Here is a 17,449-nt window from a genome sequence, read left to right on the forward strand (position 1 = left end):
TAATATGGAAAGCTTACTCATTCTGTGTTCTGCCTATAAAAGCCCTTCTACTTCCTCCTTCCCAATATTTTCCCCTTCTTTTTAATTCTTGTTGTGGTTTTGTTTTTTTCCTCTCAATAAACTAAAATTTTTGGCCTAAATCTGGATGACAGTATTCACTGTGTGGTGCTAGTAAATGCTTTTCCCTATGTTTTTAACTCCTCTGCTCCTTCTGTTTAGCAGTTGACAAGCTACTTTTTTTTTTCCACTTTTTCTTGTCAGGCTGACAGTAACATGCAATTCTGTTTAATTCCTCTGCCTGATGTCTCATTGCATGATAACCAGTGAACTTCTAGTTTAGGCAGCTGGTGTTGGTGCTGCTCTGCTTACAGAGGGCCAAGAAGGCAGAGACATATCAGTTGACCAGAAATGACCTCTTCATGTCATTGCTTCAGACTCAGCTGCCTGCTGAGCCTCACTTCACAAAAGCACCAACATATAACAAAGCACTTAGACATTTATTTAGGTTGCTGTGAAATCAGTACAGAAACAGTCCATATCATAGAATCATAGAATTTAGGTTGGAATGGACCTCACAGATCAGCTAGTCACAACCTCTGCCCTGGGCAGGGACACCTCCTCACTAGATCAGGTTGCTCATGGCCTCATTCAGCCTGGCCTTGAACACCACCAAGGTTGGGGCAGCCACAGCCTCCCTGGGCAACCTGTGCCAGTGTCTCACCTGTTCCAGTGTCCTCATGCCACCAAAGCCCAGCTCAGCAAAGCATGTAAACACACAGCTTACCATAACAAGAGAAGTTCAATGAAGAGCATGTGCTCTTAACATTGAGTATATAATTTAAGCTAAGCATGTGTTTTCTTCAACAACGTTGGACTTGAGCAGATGCTGAAGGCAATATATGTACCTAAATACTTTTCCACAAGTCATATTCGGTAAACCACGAGGTTGTCTAAACTTCTCAGCCAGGAGAAAGGGAAAAGCAGAGCCCTGTCTCCTTTTCATTTGGCTCGGTTTTGATTCTCTGTACCTCATTTTGTGAAGCACAAGTGATTGATAACTTGTTAGCAGCTAAAGACTACAGGGAATCCCCCACAGTGTAATGCTTTCTGCACTGATGGCTAGCCTAGAGGCATCATCTGATGAGCAGACTGCATGCTTCCAAATGTACAAAAAGCTTGACCAAATAAGTCAATTAAGGCCTTCTCTTCTTTCGGTAACTGAAACAGTAATTGTCTTCTTCCTTAAGCTCAGGGTTATAACCTTTTTGATGGATTAAAAACAAAGAGAAAACATCTGGGAAGGAGAGACTCAAAGTATATTACCTATGATTTCAGTAACAGACAGGTCTAGAGGCAGGTCTTTCCATAGGTCTTTAGCCAGGGACATTATGCAGCAGGGACTTAGCATGACCCTGACATTACAGTCACTGCAACTGGAGACATTCTCTCTAGATAGAAGAATGTCTGTTGCTTGCTCTTTCAGATGAACTTTTATGCAGCTGTTTTACTACACTCACCCCCCATTTACATTGTTGGACATAACAGACTTGTAAAAGCACTTTTCCAATTGATACACATTATTCTGGAGTATGGAAATGAAATCATGCAATCCAAATCAACTGAAGAAAAATTAAAAGTCTCTTTGGATGAGAAGAATGGACTTGGAATTTCCCAGCTGCATCAGTACAAATGGCATCTTGCACAGTCAGAATGAATGGAAGTTTGGTTTTTATCAATTTTTGTCTAGGATGGGAATTCTGTCTAGAGCTCACTCAGTAAACCCCTATACACCTCCACAGAGTGCACCAGACTTCTGCAGAGAAGGTGTCAGGGATATGTAGTAATGGAAGTTGCTCTTCATTGTTGCACCATGTCCCTCACTTGGCTTTGTCCTAGACATTTTCAGTCTCTATGTAAGAAGGATATATGCCTGAAGTCTTTTTATTTCAAGACACTGGGTAGATTAGTTAATGGGACAGGAGCACAGGTGGTGTTCACCTCAGTACCTGCTGTAGCAGGGATGGATGAGGAGAGGAGGAGGAAAACCCACCTTATCAATAGGAGGCTAAAGGATTGGTGCTACTGGCAGAATTTCAGCTTTTTTGACCATGGGGCATATTCTGTGTTACTAAACCTGCTCGAGTCAGATGGGCTTCATCTCTCTAGCAGGAGCAAAAGAAGTCTAGCCCATGAGTTGGCAGAGCTGATCAGGAGGGCTTTAAACTAGGTTTGAAGGGGGAAGGGCTGGAAACCAGGCTTCCTAGAGATGAGCCTCAGGGTGGGAAGCCAGAGTTCAGGGTGGGTAGCCAGAATTAGGAGTCAAATCATCAGCCCAGCTGAAGTGCAGGTACACTAACGCACGCAGTATGGGCAACAAACACGAGGAGCTGGAGGCCACTGTGCAGCAGGAAAGCTATGACATAGTCACCATCACAGAAACGTGGTGGAATAACGACTGGAGTGCTGCCATGGATGGTTACAAGCTCTTCAGAAGGGATAGGCAAGGTAGGAGGGGTGGAGGAGTGGCTCTCTATGTCAGAAAGTCTGTAGAGTTTGAGGTCAGTAACAACAAGGTTGAGTGCCTGTGGGTCAGAATTGGGGGAAAGGCCAACAAGGCTGATATCTTGGTGGGAGTCTGTTACAGACCATCCAATCAGGATGATGAGGGTGATGATTTATTCTATAGGCATTCTATGAATCTATAATCTTAGTTTCCAGTCATTTGATGTTTCAGTCAGACCGTTATATAAGAAAGTCTTGCAGGATTAGGTTCCAGCAGAGTAAAATAAGAATTCCTACTATTTCTTAAAGACAGAAAGACAAAAGAACACGTTATAAGTCACGGACCTCCCAAATTTCAAGCGAGATTTGGATAGTCTAGTTTCATGTGAACACATTGGCCAAAATATTTGATAAGAATCAAAACTTAAAGTGACCTTACCACATTCAGGATGATGTGTTGACCAAGTCCCATCAAGCTGACAGTAGGCAACACGGCTGCCTTTTAAGCTGTAACCTGCGTTGCACTTGAAGTAAACATGGGCCCCGTATTTAAAGTCATCTCCTTCCACAATACCATGAGCAGGAGCACCTGGAGTCCTACACATCACCACTGACAGTTCAGATATTTCAAAAAAATCCACTTTATTACAAAAACAGGACTGTGTTAGGATGATTCTTTACTTAGAACATTGAAAAACCAATTAAAATGGCCACAGGAGTCAAAATTAAAAGACTGATATATACTGATCTTTAGAAAGCTGTTTAGACATCAGTTGTACACATACTTACATATATGAAACTTTTCAAAACATATCTTGATCCATTAGTTTCAATGGGATTGCTCTGAAGTGTGATATGATCACATGCATAAGTGTTTGTATCATTAGGGCTCTTTTCCTCAAATACTTGAAGCACTTTGCACCTTATCAGGGGTTTCAAATGAACTACTATGCTTGGTCAAGAGGCAATTTAGATCCTTAAAAGCTTATAATGAAAGAATTTCAAATTCTACTTTACATTTCTATATAAATTTTCAGATAATGTCAATGAAATGTTAAAGCATTATTATTTGTGTAGATCAAATATTATCATCACTGCAATAAAAAGGAACCTTGATATTTGCTAATCTGGGATATTTACCTGTTCTGCAGGGTTTGCTTTATTGGGAAAATACACTATGGTCTATATAACTACTGCAAGTAGTAAATATTAGATTCAGCATGATAAGCAAGATTTCTCTGACAGCATCAAACCGACCATACTAAATCAGAACAAAGGTTCACCCAGCACAGAAACAAGTCTTCAATCATGGTAAACAGTAGATTTGATGGAAGGAATATTAAAACAGAGCAAGCATATAGAATACTTTCCTGGCATATTCTGGCAGCAATCAGAAATCTGGAGCTCAAAGACTACCTGAACTACAGTGTCATTTCTGGATTAACATACCCTGGTGATATTTTTTCTACACTAATTAGTCTTAGCATTTTCTAAACTCAACTACATAGCTGGTGTCCACAATAACTTATGGCAATGAGTTCTACAGACTAAGTGCTGTGTGAAAATACACTGCTACCTTTAGTTTTGTTTCTAGCCTTTCATCTGATAATTTTACTTGATGTTCTACCTTCTTCATTTTGAGAGATAGGGAACATCCATGACCTATTTACCTTCTCCAAGTCAATTTTTAAGACCAATTTCCTGTACGTAGAAATTCTATGTGTGTATTTTTGTAGATAAAATTGACAGTAATGTAGGAAAAATGCAGTTTATTATCTACACAGTTACCCATCTCTTTGGCTTTGCCTGGGTCATTCATTGTGAAAAACTGCATGAGAAAGGATTCAGTGCAAGATCTAGATATGCATATGGGGTTTTTATCCAGGAGCTGTGGTACTCTGCTGAAGAGAAATGAATGCTAAAGAGATCATCCCTACTTTATGCTTTCAGAATCTGACTTTCTCTTCTTTGCCCATAGCTAGTTTCTTGATAACCTACAGCCAAATTTTGACCCTTACACTTTCAGAGGAAAAACCTTTCTAGGGCCTCAGCCCTGTAATCTTTACACAGGGCACACATGAATGAGTCTATTTATATGGATTGTGGACCATCCACTTTTTCACATAAGGAGGACATCAAACAATGAGTCAGCAGAGTCATTTGTGCACTAGTAAGCACAAGTCTTGGCAAGAAAAACATTTTAGCATTAGAGAAGGGCCCAGACTCACTGCTCCTAATCAAAACACATCCAGTTAGGGGAGATCAACATTTCTTCTTCGCTGAAGGTGTTCTACATCAGTGTCATCTTTAGCAAAAGAATAATGATAAAAAATCATCAAAATCCAGTCATAGCCCTTGATGTTTCTCATGTGAAATACAGGCACACTTACATATACATGTATACACAAGCATATATATAAAGGAAAGGGGAATAAGGGGAGCATAGGTTTTCTAGGTGTTTTAAATTCACAGAACACTTAGATTCCCACTCATGATCTTTGTATTCTCAGTCCATATCTTTCTCCAAGCAGCAATCCATTTCACTACATTTATATTTCTCTCTTTCAGTGTAAACTCACACTCAGCTTGTCAAATGTGAACATTAGATGAAACATCTGTGCACCACTCAGAGTTCTACTTTTATCATAGATACAGGGTTTTGGTTTGTCTTGTGGTTCAGTTTAGTTCTACAGAACAAATAGTTTTGTTCTCTTGTGTTCTAGGTCCATCATGGAAAATATATCACCAAGCTACATTTACTATATATAAGTATCTGTTCTTGTCCAGCCTCTTAAATGATTTAGATATTTAATTTCTAGTTCTTCTATTTAGTTCTGGTTGCCAGGCTATCTTTATATTCTCCGTGCCAGTATGAGCCAGATGGAACAACTCTGGTTTCATTTATGATGTAAATTCGGTGTTTCATGGACAGATTCATTTAGTATGAACTATGGTCTAGAGCAGAGGATATGGAGGCAGAAGGTCTTAAGATCTAATATGAGCTAAAAAACTGTGATCATAGGTAGGTTCCTTCATCCACTGTATCTAACAAACAAAAGCACTCGTTTCATCATAGAGATGTTGCAAGCATTGATTCATACCCACTTGTGCCACAGAGTCTTTGTAGGGTTTCTCTGATGGCAAACCAGCTCAGTATTATTAATAGATGTGTGTGTCCCTTTTGTTGCCCATGTGTTTAGCTACTGGTTGACTGTTCTCTTGTAACACATCATCATCTGTCCTACTCGTTAAAGTTTGCCACTGGAGGCAAAGCCACTCCATTGATTTTTTTCTGTGGATCATTTTGTAAGATCATTTTTTCTCTCTACAATTTAAATGTGGGTTTGAATCTTGAGATGTTCTCTGCATCTCAGTACCACAGCTGAGCTCTCTGTTTTCAAAGGTGTTATCTAGCCTGAAAGTCTCACACAGTTACTCTAGTACCTGCTTCTACTGCTTCACTTTGAGCTCTGTAGTTCTTTTTCCTCTTCATTTTGTCTGGTCTTTTATCCCTTTTGCCTAATATGTTTCAGACAGCTCTTCTGCACCTCTTCACTTTACTTGTGAACACCTCAGGCAATGGAGTTTTGCACAGTTATTATGAAGGGAATCCTAGCTCCTGTGTGCTTCATCGAAGTCTATCTAATCTTTTTGTGGATAGCTTCCCATCAAGAGTGCAAATTTGACTGGTTCTTACATCTCTCAGAATGTGCAGTGTATTCCACTGAATTTTAGAACAGCCTTCTTTGTCTGAAATATTTTATTGAAGTCTTTCAGCATTCTCTCCTGGTGTAAGACTATATCCAACTCTCCGACAGACATTTCTCAGAAGCCAAAAAGAAAGGAACATTTTGCATATGTCATTCATGCCTAGCTCTGCCCTTACCCTCTGGATCCATATTAGCCATAAAATCCAACCACCTGGGCTGACCCACTTCTCTTCAGTTTCTGTATAAGTGAAAACGATATGAGTCTCACCATTTGAAAATTGAAACTCCATCTAAAACCAGAAAGGAACAGACTTTGGAGAGAATGGGGCAACATTAGCACACCCAAACAGGCACCTCTGGCAGAAATACTCAGTCATGACAGCCCAGTTGTTAGATAATAAAAACCAGAGCTGCCTCAAATGTCTATACAACAAACTCACAGATTCCTGGTAAAACTTACTGTGCTTCTTGGCTCTTACTTTTGTGTCTTGGGAAAAAGAAAACAATTTCTGCCCCATATGAAACATTAAAATGCTCCACATTTCACTGTGAAAAAACTTGACTAGGGGAACAGTAAGTTCCTGAATTTTTAAGTAAAATATTCCATTATTAATAATAACAGTGCAAATTCCTCTCCCTTTTAAATTATATGTAAGAGACATTCCTCAGATCTGAATTATCTGCCATTTAGAAATAGTTTTCAGGTTCATTTTATCACCAGTGAAGTAAATTAGATGATCTCTTGAGCTACACTTTTCTCTCTTCTATGTCCTTCAAATCCTGCCTGATGGAATTAGCATTTGATTTTGTCCTAGGGTCCCTTCATTAAATGAACACCATTTTTTCTGCTGCCTTCCTCTCACCCACTTTGTTAAATAATATATACCCCCTCAAACATATCATCTATTATCTCTAAATTCTGCACAACCTTTCAATAATATATTGTGTGCCTGAAATAAACCTCATTTCTCATTGCTGGTGCTAATGAAAAGTTTATATGTCCATTTTTGTCCCTCCCTAAAATATTAGGTGCAAGAGCTTGTAATTGTATGAAGTTTTGTTCTTGATTCGCTTACAAGACTTTTTAATACTGCTCCTGCTTAAGAAATGTATCTTGTTGCATATTCCCAAGTCAGAGTTTGGCTTTCAGACTGACCTGTGCTAATGTATATAGCACATTTTGACTCTGTAGTATAGCTCTGTTGAAAATTTTTTATAAAATTATACCATCGTAGAATGGTTTAGGTTGGAAAGGACCTCAAAGATCATTTAGTTCCAAACTCCCTGTCATAAGTAGGGACATCTTCCACTAGATCAGGTTGCTCAGGGCCCCATCCAACCTGTCTTTGAACACTGCCAGGGACAGGGCAGCTACAGCTTCTCTGAACAACCTGTTCCAGTGTCTCACCACCCTCACAGCCAAGAATTCCTTCCTGATATCTAATCTAAATCTACCTTCCTTCTGCTTGAAGCCATTCTCCTATGTCCTATCACTACATTTCCTTGTGAAAAGTCCCTCTCTGGCTCTTTTCTATCCCACTTCAGATACTGGAAGGATCTCTAAGGTCTCCCCAGAGCCTTCTCTTCTCTAGGCTGAACAACCCCAGCTCTCTCAGCCTGTCTCCAACAGGAGAGGTTCTCCAGTCCTCTGGTCATCTTCATGGCCTCCTTTGGACTCATTCCAACAGGTCCATACCCTTCTTGTGTTGAGGGCCCCAGGTGCTTGTAATATTGCTTTTGCATAAGTCGTGCTGGCATGCTCAGTGGAGGCCAAGCACTGAAAATGGCCACAGAAACTGCACTTGGTAACAAGTAGGGAAGTAGAGCAGCTTCTCCTTTTATGAATCTTAGTGTATTACTTCTCAGCAAAAGAGAGAGCTATGGACTTGCTTTGGGACCCCTGGTGCCAATGCCCTAGCCAAATCAGTCTAATGAGTGTCAGAGAAAGCCTGATAGGGACTGAAACTGAAGAAATTTAAATAACTGTCCTCAGAAAGAGGATATTTGGTCTGGAGGAAGCCTAAATGACATTATTTTCTCCAGTGAATGCTATTATGACCCTGCACCTGCTGAAACCTACAGCAGCCTGTCAGCCAGAAGAACACCTGCACAGGGATCCTGAACATCAAGATTTTGGACCTGAGTTTTGGGGTTTTGTGGCTCCACAGCAGTGACCAGTAAGTATTTTGGGGCCAGAGAACCTGGAAGGTCTAGAAACACACCTCTGAAATGTTGTTTCTGGAGGGAGCATGACATGCAGAGTATGTGGAAATGACAATTTTTTCTCTCTGATGCAAAACCTGAAAATTAAAGAAAAATCCAGCAGAAGACACAAATTTCTATGAAAATTTGCTGCTGTGAAACCATTCTAACAGAAAAATCCCAGCCAGCTCCACCTACATGCACTTCATACAGCTCACTGATATTTGCAATTGCTGCCTACGGCAAAACCTGCTAAAGTCAATAGTGCTAAATCCTGTCATGTTTGACTTTTGGGCTGCAAGACTGATTTGATCAAATTATTTTTCTTGGTTTTGTTTAGAAGGCAAGTCTAATTACATGACTACCTGAGTATCATTATATAACCGTCTTTAAAGCTGATAATTTCTGTATTTCCCAAGTTTTTTATTAAATTAACATCTGTCTGCATTTTACTGCTAGGGAAGCCATAGCTCAGAGGTATCAATTGATTTACCTGAAGGCAAACAGTGAGTGGGTTGGAACAGTCCTGTTATCTCCTTGTATTCTTACTAGGTTTACATTTAAACTGACCCAACTTTGTGCAGAAATCAGCAGTAAATAATTACACCATTTAGTAACCTACAGATTACTCTCAGCAGTGATGTTTTATCCAAAGGTGATGGAGACATATGGGAGCAGATAACACAGTGTGTCTGCACACAAAGCACATGAGTTAAGGACAGACCCAGCCATGAGCAGCTTAGCAGATACTGCTGGGTATGGTGATGCCCTTTGCAAAGCCCCATGTGTAAAAAGCTCTTCTGGATTTAGACAGAGAATTTCTTGTCTTCACTCATAACAGAGTTTATTTCCTAATCTTGGCCCATGAGCTCTGTCAGTCCATGACACCATCTATTCCTACACTTATCCCTTCTCTCCCCAGCATACATCCACAAGGTGATGACACCCTAGGTTGTCACAGGGTTTGCTGGCAGAAAAGAACTGACATGGGGGAGGACTCAGATGGTTCTCCTGAGACATCCTCCCTCTACAGCTTGGCATAACAGCCCAGAGATGGTTAATGCCTAACACATAAGCCCACAGAGACTAACTTTAGCCAAAAGCATAAGGACATTGGCTGTCAAAATATCTTTAGAATGGCAGTATGCTCTAGGAGGGAATGAGGTGAGGGATTTCTGGAGGCCAAGGCTCAGAGTGCTCAGGAGAACTGCTTTTCTATCCCTTCTCATTAGCAGTGAGCAGGTATTTCAAGCAAGCATATGAGTTTGGCAATGGATTTGATGAAACACATTGGGAGGCACCAGGCCACCCTGCCATCCTGAGGCAGCATGGCTCTGCATTCTTCTCTGCACAGGCCTGACAAACCTTGATATCACACACACTATAAGGCAGGAACCCTGACTCCAGGCTTATGCTTTAGGAGTTCTAGTGTTCTTGTCTGGCTCCTGTCTGCCTTCAAGGTTCTCTGCATGCTGGGATCATAGGCACATCGTAAGTCTTCTGGTAGTGACATTGGGTTTGTGAGGTCCCATAGAGCCTCACAGAGCAAGATGGAGATTCAGATTAGATGTTGGGGAAAATGTTTTCCCTGTTAGAGTGTTCAGGCACTGGAATAGATTGCCCAGGGAGGTGGTGGAGTCACCATCCCTGGAAGTGTTGAAGAGGTGTCTGGATCTGATGCTGGAGGATGTAGTTTAGGGGTTACAGCAGCGACAGGTTAATGGTTGGACTCGATGATCTTAGAGTCTCCTTTCAGCCTTGATGATTCTGTGATTGTGGTGGGGATGTTCTCTCTCTGTGACACTGCTGACACTCCTCCTGAGCCCACAATCACTTCAGCACAGGCTTTGCTCCTATGAAGAGCTCAGTTCACAGGGACCATACTCAGACTCAGGAAAGAGCCTGACATCTTCTGATGCAGCTCTCAAGATCAACTCTCAGCTCAAGATCTCCTGAATAAATGGTAGCAGCTGTTCTCCTCCAGACCCTGGCAAGAGCTGCATGTGAATGAGAGCCAGGGAGGCTCGATGGCATTAGCTTTGCTATATGATCATAATTCTCCCCCACAGCAGGAACAGACTGCTGGGAGCTGAACAGCTTTGGAGGACAGGTGGTCTTGGTCAGGACTCTGAAGAAATGCTTTCTGGGGGTGGTGTGTGTTTACACAGGCCGTGTCTGAGGAGGCTGGTGATGTCTAGAATGCTCGCTTGTCTTCTTTGTTGCCACCCAGAACTTTCTACTTTTTGGAGCTGACAGGCTCTGCACTTTAGGTGAAAAAAAATAATGTGGCTGCAACTTTTACAGCAGAAGGTAGAAAAGGATGAACAGGGAAAGCCAGGAGTGCTAAGGCTTGGGCTGCATATTATTCTTTTTAAAGCAAGACTCTGATAGCAGACTACAAATACTTGGAAACACTACAGTAGATCCTGTACAGGAAAGGGCATGGAAACCTCTCTGATAAAAAGGTGTTCAGAGGATGGCAGTGTTTTCTGAACACACATCAAAGCAGCATTGCTCTGCTTGGTCATGCCTGTCACCACAGACTCAGAAATAGGTGAGTGAGGCTTTAGGCAGGAGGCTCAGAGGTACCTCAAACCTCTGTGTTATCACAGGCACTTAGCCAAGGCTAAGATACTAACAGCCAGCTCCACAGAAGTCATAGTGATTTCAATGGCTAATAAAGCAAATGTCACTCAGGAACTGGCCTTCAGTATCAAACACAAGTCCTGGAGGGGTAACAAGGATTATTCCCCAGAAGTGACCCCCTGCATCTCAGTAGCTTCCATTTAGGTTGTCAGCAAGGGAGGATTTAGAATATACACTCTCTGCCCTCAACCACTTGTTTTCAAAAGAGAGAAAACTTTCTACCCTCCTTCTTTCCTCTGCTGATGTCCCAGGACACATTCTCCCAGCTCCACTTGTTTTCAAAAGAGAGAAAACTCTCTACCCTCCTTCTTTCCTCTTCTGATGTCCCAGGACACATTCTCCCAGCTCCAGCCACAGCTCATGCAGAAATGCTGAGGCAGACAATTCATCACAAAATCTTTAGCCTTAAACTGTCCCCTTGAAAGGCTCCTGTAAATTCAAATCTCTCATTGTTGCGTTTTGCCAGTCCTCACATCAATCCTGGAAATGTCAAAGGAAATCATAACAAGAGCAGCTGATCAGTCAGCTCCAAGAACCAGAGAGAGTAGACTTCCCGTTCTGCTCTCTGGGCCTCTTCGCTTTTGCAGTGGTTGCACCAGCTAGGAATAATTACACAAAACTATGACGTAATTCCTACTGAAATCCAAACCTTTTCATTCCCTTCCAGCCAATTGGAATTCGCCCCTGATGTTTTCCAGCTCTCTGCCTCTGTGAATGAGACCGTATCCATGTGAAAATATGCTTGGATCACTCACTGTGATTTATTCATCCGGAGGCAATTTGGAGGTTGTTGCTTACAATTAGCCACTTGATCTTTATCAGCATTGTTCTTAGCCCTTAGAAAGTGGTGTCTCTGGATACAACCTTTCCGGTACTTGGATGGCCTATTTAATTATACAACTGGACCTGTTTGTGCATGGGATACTGGAGTGAATGAAACCCTACCAATCCTCAACACTCACTTTCTCTATCAGTAGCAAGAACTAATATTTATTGCAAGTTCCCTGATGTGTCCCTTGGAAAACATCACCATATCATGTGGCAAAGGAGAGCACTATCTGCTCAGGGAGAAGGTTGTAAGGGAAGAGAGAAGCAGATATGGTTGTTGTTATATCAAATGACAAACGAGAGAGTAAATAATCCTGAAGTGTTTCATTTTGGAGATGTCAGCTTTTCAGATAAATAGGGACAAGCCCAGACAATGCTGCATGAGAAAGGCACTCTAAAGACATGCATATTGCTTTGAAACAATGGTCATAAATGTGCATTAACTGTAACAGGAAAACAATATTTAATGATACAGACTCACCCTAGTATAGCTGACAGAACAGTTTATTCAGCTTTTTGCAGGGGTCTGAGCTGAATTTCATAGAGACATAGCTGACAGAATAGTTTATTCAGCTTTTTCCAGGGGTCTGAGCTGAATTTCATAGAGAAGGAGGATCTGGCATTGCCCATTTTAGAAAAAGAGATGAAAATTACCATGAGATGAGATGAGGCTATAGGGAAAAGAAAATGAAGGGAACTGGAAAAGCAGGGGAGTGCTAAGGAAGTAGCAGGGCAATTTGGTTGGCTGTGAAATGCAGTTCCTGAGCTCTTGAAGAAACCAAAGAGGAGTGTGGGAGCCATAAGAAAGGGCAAGGGGAATTCTGCCTGGTCGTTTGTGCCATCATTCCTGAAAAAAAAAGGCAGTGTTTTGTATCACCTGCAAACGGCTGCAAGATACTTAAATCATTCTCGAGAGTGCAACAAAGGGAGGTGTGTAAGGTAGCTTTGTCTCAGAGATGCTGAGTGCAATATCCTCACAGGGGAACAAAGCCTTTTCAAGAACTTCGGGGGGAAAGAACCAATCTGTCAGCATTTAAACGTGCTGATGATTTCAGCAAACTTTCAAAGTAGTTTTAAGGTTCCCTCCAAGCACTGCAAGAGCACTCAGTCTGTATGCTTGAGCCCCAGAAGTGTGGACAGTGTATCCCTAGTCTTCAGAGAGGACTGAACAGGGTCGGGGGAGGAGGAATAAAAGTTGTATTTTAGGAGGGTTCCCATAGTTGAGGCTTTTTTTCAGGCCATAGACCTTGCAGAGAGGCCAAGCAGGAACTTCTATGACTCTTCTTGGGGCTGTGCTTGGTTTTGGGTGGGTTAGCAGATGAATCTAACCCTTCACCCTGTTACAGAGCAGTAGGTTTGGTGTCTGCACTGATTGCAGGGTGTGGGTGGTTGTTGGGTTTGGAGGTCTCCTTCGTGTCATTGATTTATGGTTTATTTGGGTGCAATGTTGGTGGGGTTTGTTTATTCTATGTCTCTAGTGACAGATCCTTTTCCAGAGACTTGGGGAGATTGGTGTGTTTTGGTGTGGGTCTTGTTTTAGTACTTGGAGGTAGTCATTGGGGTTTGCTTAATGCTGGAAGTTTGGGGTGGCTGCTGTTGGTAGTGGGGGTATGTTTTCTGTTTGATTGGATTTTACTGGTGTAGCTATGATTTATTCTTGTGGGGTGGGAACTGTTCTCAACCTTATCTGTTGCTTTGGAGCACGTGCAAGTGTAAACAGACAAGGTGATTTGGGCAGTTTAGGAGGAGAATTCAGAATAGTTTAATGTAAAATACTCACTTTGGGAGTTGGAGTAGAGGCTTAAATCCTTTTTTCTCGGGTGTTCTGTGGAACTCTAAGAAGAAGTGTAGCCTTGACTCTTTGGTTTGCAAGACTGATTTTTTAATGAACTATTAGAATATTTTTAGAAGCTGAGCACTTTTCTAGGGCTCCACAACAGGGAAGAGGGTTAGGAGGGTGGTGAAGTAGGTGAGGGAGGCTAACTGGCCAATACTGATGAATGGGTGATAAAGGCAGAGACCTCAAATCTATAATCTACTCCAGGCCCTTCTCTTATTTCTTCTATCCCCAAAGAAACCAAAAGTTATGTCTCCTCCTCCTCAGCTAGGAGGCAGAAAACATCTCCATCAACATCTTAACAGCTGTATACCAGCCTCTCATCATCCCATCTCACCTTGGAGGTGAGCTTAAAATGTGCCAGTGATGCAGACTGGTTTTAGGCCTGCATGCAGTGATTCTGTGCTGAAGAGCTGCTTTATGCCATACATTAGAGCAGGTCTGCCAGAAAGACTTAGTCTCCTAAGTGATTCAATGATTAGATGACAGTGAAAAGTATCCTTGCCCCATCCAGTGTGGCAAGAATACCTGGAATGTTGCTTGGTCCAACCAGTCCTCCTTACATTGATTCATCCTTCTGCATGGCATGCCAAATCAGGAAGAATCCTATGGATGGTTTTATCTCTAAGGCACCTTAGCAGACTAAGGAAAAAGTTCAGTATTATTTTGGGGTGGGATAAGTGGAGATTTCTGATTAATATATTTAATCTAGTTTAGAAATGCACATCTTTTCCAAAGGCAAGCCTTGGATAAATTACATTAACAAAGACAATTTCTGATTTATTTAGATGACAGCAATGCCTTGGGCTATGCTCTGGGCAGAATACTATGGATTTTTAGCAGATATGTTTCACTTTCTGAAAAAATAATACAGCTGGCTGAGAAAATAACAAAGGGACAAGAGGAGCTGTCAATAAAGCAGATGTCTTGTCTCTTTCAGCCTTGATGTCAGCTACACTTATTCACTGGAGTTTCAAAACACTATAAAAATATGATGAGATCAAACACTGTTAAATGGTACGAGCACCTTCCTCCCAGAGACTGCATGGCTTACCCAATCCAACAGTCATATAGATGGAACTGAAGGAAAGAGCAGTCCTAGGGATCAGTTTTCTGCATGTTGTTAGGTTATCTTAAAGCACCAGGCAGAATGTTTGGTGGTTTGGTAGTTTCTGTGTGAAATTCCAGCGTCCTTCTAACCAAAGGAGAAATCTCCAGGAAATACACTGAAGTGAAAACTGGGAGCAGAAATCTCTACCTCCATCTCAAGCTGAGACCTTCACATTCATGCACTAGGCTCTAAACAATACAGATCTTGCCATGATTATCCTGGAAATGAGTATTCTGTGGGGCAATGAGTGTGCTGTGGGGCAGTATGGGAAAGTAAGGATAAAATTCTAGCAAATGTCTCAGCAGTATCACAATGTTCTTCTGATCAGCTCAGGAGAATAAAAGAGGACATTATACCACCAGAACTGACCTCTGAAGGTGACTTATTAAAATCCTCTCTGAGGTCTGCAGTGCCTTTAGAGAGACATGTGGGTCAATGAAGATTCCTGTATGACTGCACTGGCCACATTGTCACTGTAGGATTATCTCACCCTGTTTGCACTAACACTCCTTCTGGACAGTCCTGCCCATAAAGAGCAGTTTAACCACATAACAGTGCTCAAGGCACAGGTAACACTACATTGCCTCTCAGAGGGTGTCCCAGGAAAGCTCTGGAGAACAGCCACCCCTGAGAGCATCCTGCCTGTGTTCACACTACAGGCTCACTGGATGACAGGCTGAAGGGTGGTGCTCTTTTAAGCTCTAGCCTGTAACCCCTAATGGGTCTGCAAAACCTAAAACCTGCCACACTGCTGTTAAAGGCTTTTGCTAGTGTGTGGGTCTCAAGGCAGGTGAACCCTTGCATTGTAATAGTGAAAAAAAAGGCCACTAGCCTTTAATCCTTAGCAGCTCCAGGTATACATGTAGTCTGACAGCAGCAGGAGTTGGGTTCTTATTTCCCACCCTGTACACAGAAGCCTATAGGGAGGACAGCAGAAATGTGATGGAGAAAGAGTGGCATTAATTTCATCTCTTTGACATAGCCACCAAAAAAGTCTCCTTGACACAAGTGGGAAAGAACTCTGTCCCTTTAAAAAAAAGAGCTGTAACAAGCTATTTTCTACAGAAAAAAACTAAGCAAAACCTAACAACCAACCAAAAGAAACCAAAACCAAACAGACAATGACAGCCCAAGGAGTAGGGAAATTAAGAGTCATATTTCTATTTGGAACATTTTCCCTAACTGGAATAGGACTGCTTTCTAGGCCAGAGTGGCAAGAAAGAACTCTGGGGCATTTGGTTATACCTGAAGCTCTCCACTGTAGTCATGGACCACAAGCATGGTCTAACACATGTGGGCTGCAAATGGCACAATATGTACCAGTGATTATACACAGTGATTATGGCACTGCTTGAAATCTATTTCTGAGACTCTTTCTGATGAAATTTAAAAAACACTCCCAGAGTTACTTTAGAAGACTCTACATTACATACCCATGGGTAGGTAAGAAAACTAAGTTTAATGTCCAGAACTTTTCCCCAGTGCTTCATGCTCTGCTGAGTTTAAAACTCTATGTTATGCCAAGCACGGACAGCTGGGCTCACTTCTCCCGTAGCAGAACAAGGAGGGAAAGTGGGGGGGATGTTAGTGCTTTCTCCCTATCTTAAATATCACTCAGCCTGTTAAACATAAGTACATCCCTAAGAACCAGCCCAAGTCTCAGTTGTATGGGGCCAAGAAGGATGGAAGTGGATTCTATCAGCAGCAGGGAAGGACCTGAAATCTATATTCAGGGGCCTGTTGGAACATATTAAGTCCAGCCCTAGCAACATCAAAGGCTACAGCAAGGAGTTAGTTTATACAGTTTAGTCAGTTGGATTAGGCTCTTCATTAGGATGCAGAACAAACCTCTCCTACTTGGCAGACAGGAGCGAGAAACAGAATAAAAATGGAAATCAGATCTCAGCCCTGAATTCCCCATTCAGCAAAGCTCTTCTTATTTGAGTAGGAACTCCAGTTTTCCTGGCTTTGTTAGGAATAAAGGTAACAGGAAATTTCTGGGCAGGATGAGGTCAAGGTCTCTTGCTTTGGGGCCAGCAAGCCCTGGGAGGACTGGAGTCAGAACACCCTGTCCTAGGAGGAGGACAAGCAGAGGGCAAGAGCGTTTGCTGTGGGGTACCAGCAATACTGTCTCTTTACAGCTGCATCTTCAGCAGGCAAACTCAACATGGAGACTTTGGAAAAGACCTTTCTTAGTTTGAGTTGAACAAGTAGTCGTCACGCTGTACAGAGTCATTGACAATCCAATACTGGAGTGGATAGTTTTTAGCATGCAGTGCACCTCAATGTGCACTAGTCAGCTTGTTGCTTTTCCCCTGCGTCTCTGAGGAGGTTGCTGCTCTGTCTCAGGGTATTTTCAGGCTAAGAGAACAATATTAATTGACACTGTGGTACTTTTAATGCCTCTGTCTGCATTAAAATCCACTCTGGTCAAACAGAAAAACCTGAATTTGACCTGGTCATGTCAGCAAGGCCAAGGGGTCACTGGGAGGGGTATGTAGTTATGCTGCAAATTCAGTTTGAGGTCAGAAAGAAGGCCAAGTATTTAAAATAGGGATTTGTTTTCTATACTTACTGTATCATGATAGCAAAGCATGCTGTCATGGTTTAACC

At 42.0% G+C, this 17,449-nt stretch overlaps 1 protein-coding gene across 1 annotated transcript in view; it reads right to left on the reverse strand.

Moving 5' to 3' along the window:
- PAMR1 (peptidase domain containing associated with muscle regeneration 1) overlaps positions 1–17,449 on the reverse strand; it is a gene marked incomplete at its 5' end in the record, with an annotated part of 43,015 nt that overhangs the window by 8,641 nt on the left and 16,925 nt on the right. Inside the window, one exon of the mRNA XM_009079338.1 lies at positions 2,942–3,112. Coding sequence (XP_009077586.1) covers positions 2,942–3,112 — 171 coding nt within the window. The remainder of the gene's footprint in view (positions 1–2,941; positions 3,113–17,449) is intronic.

This window comes from Acanthisitta chloris, unplaced genomic scaffold, assembly GCF_000695815.1.
Source record: "Acanthisitta chloris isolate BGI_N310 unplaced genomic scaffold, ASM69581v1 scaffold13417, whole genome shotgun sequence".
Taxonomy (NCBI): Eukaryota; Metazoa; Chordata; class Aves; order Passeriformes; family Acanthisittidae; genus Acanthisitta; species Acanthisitta chloris.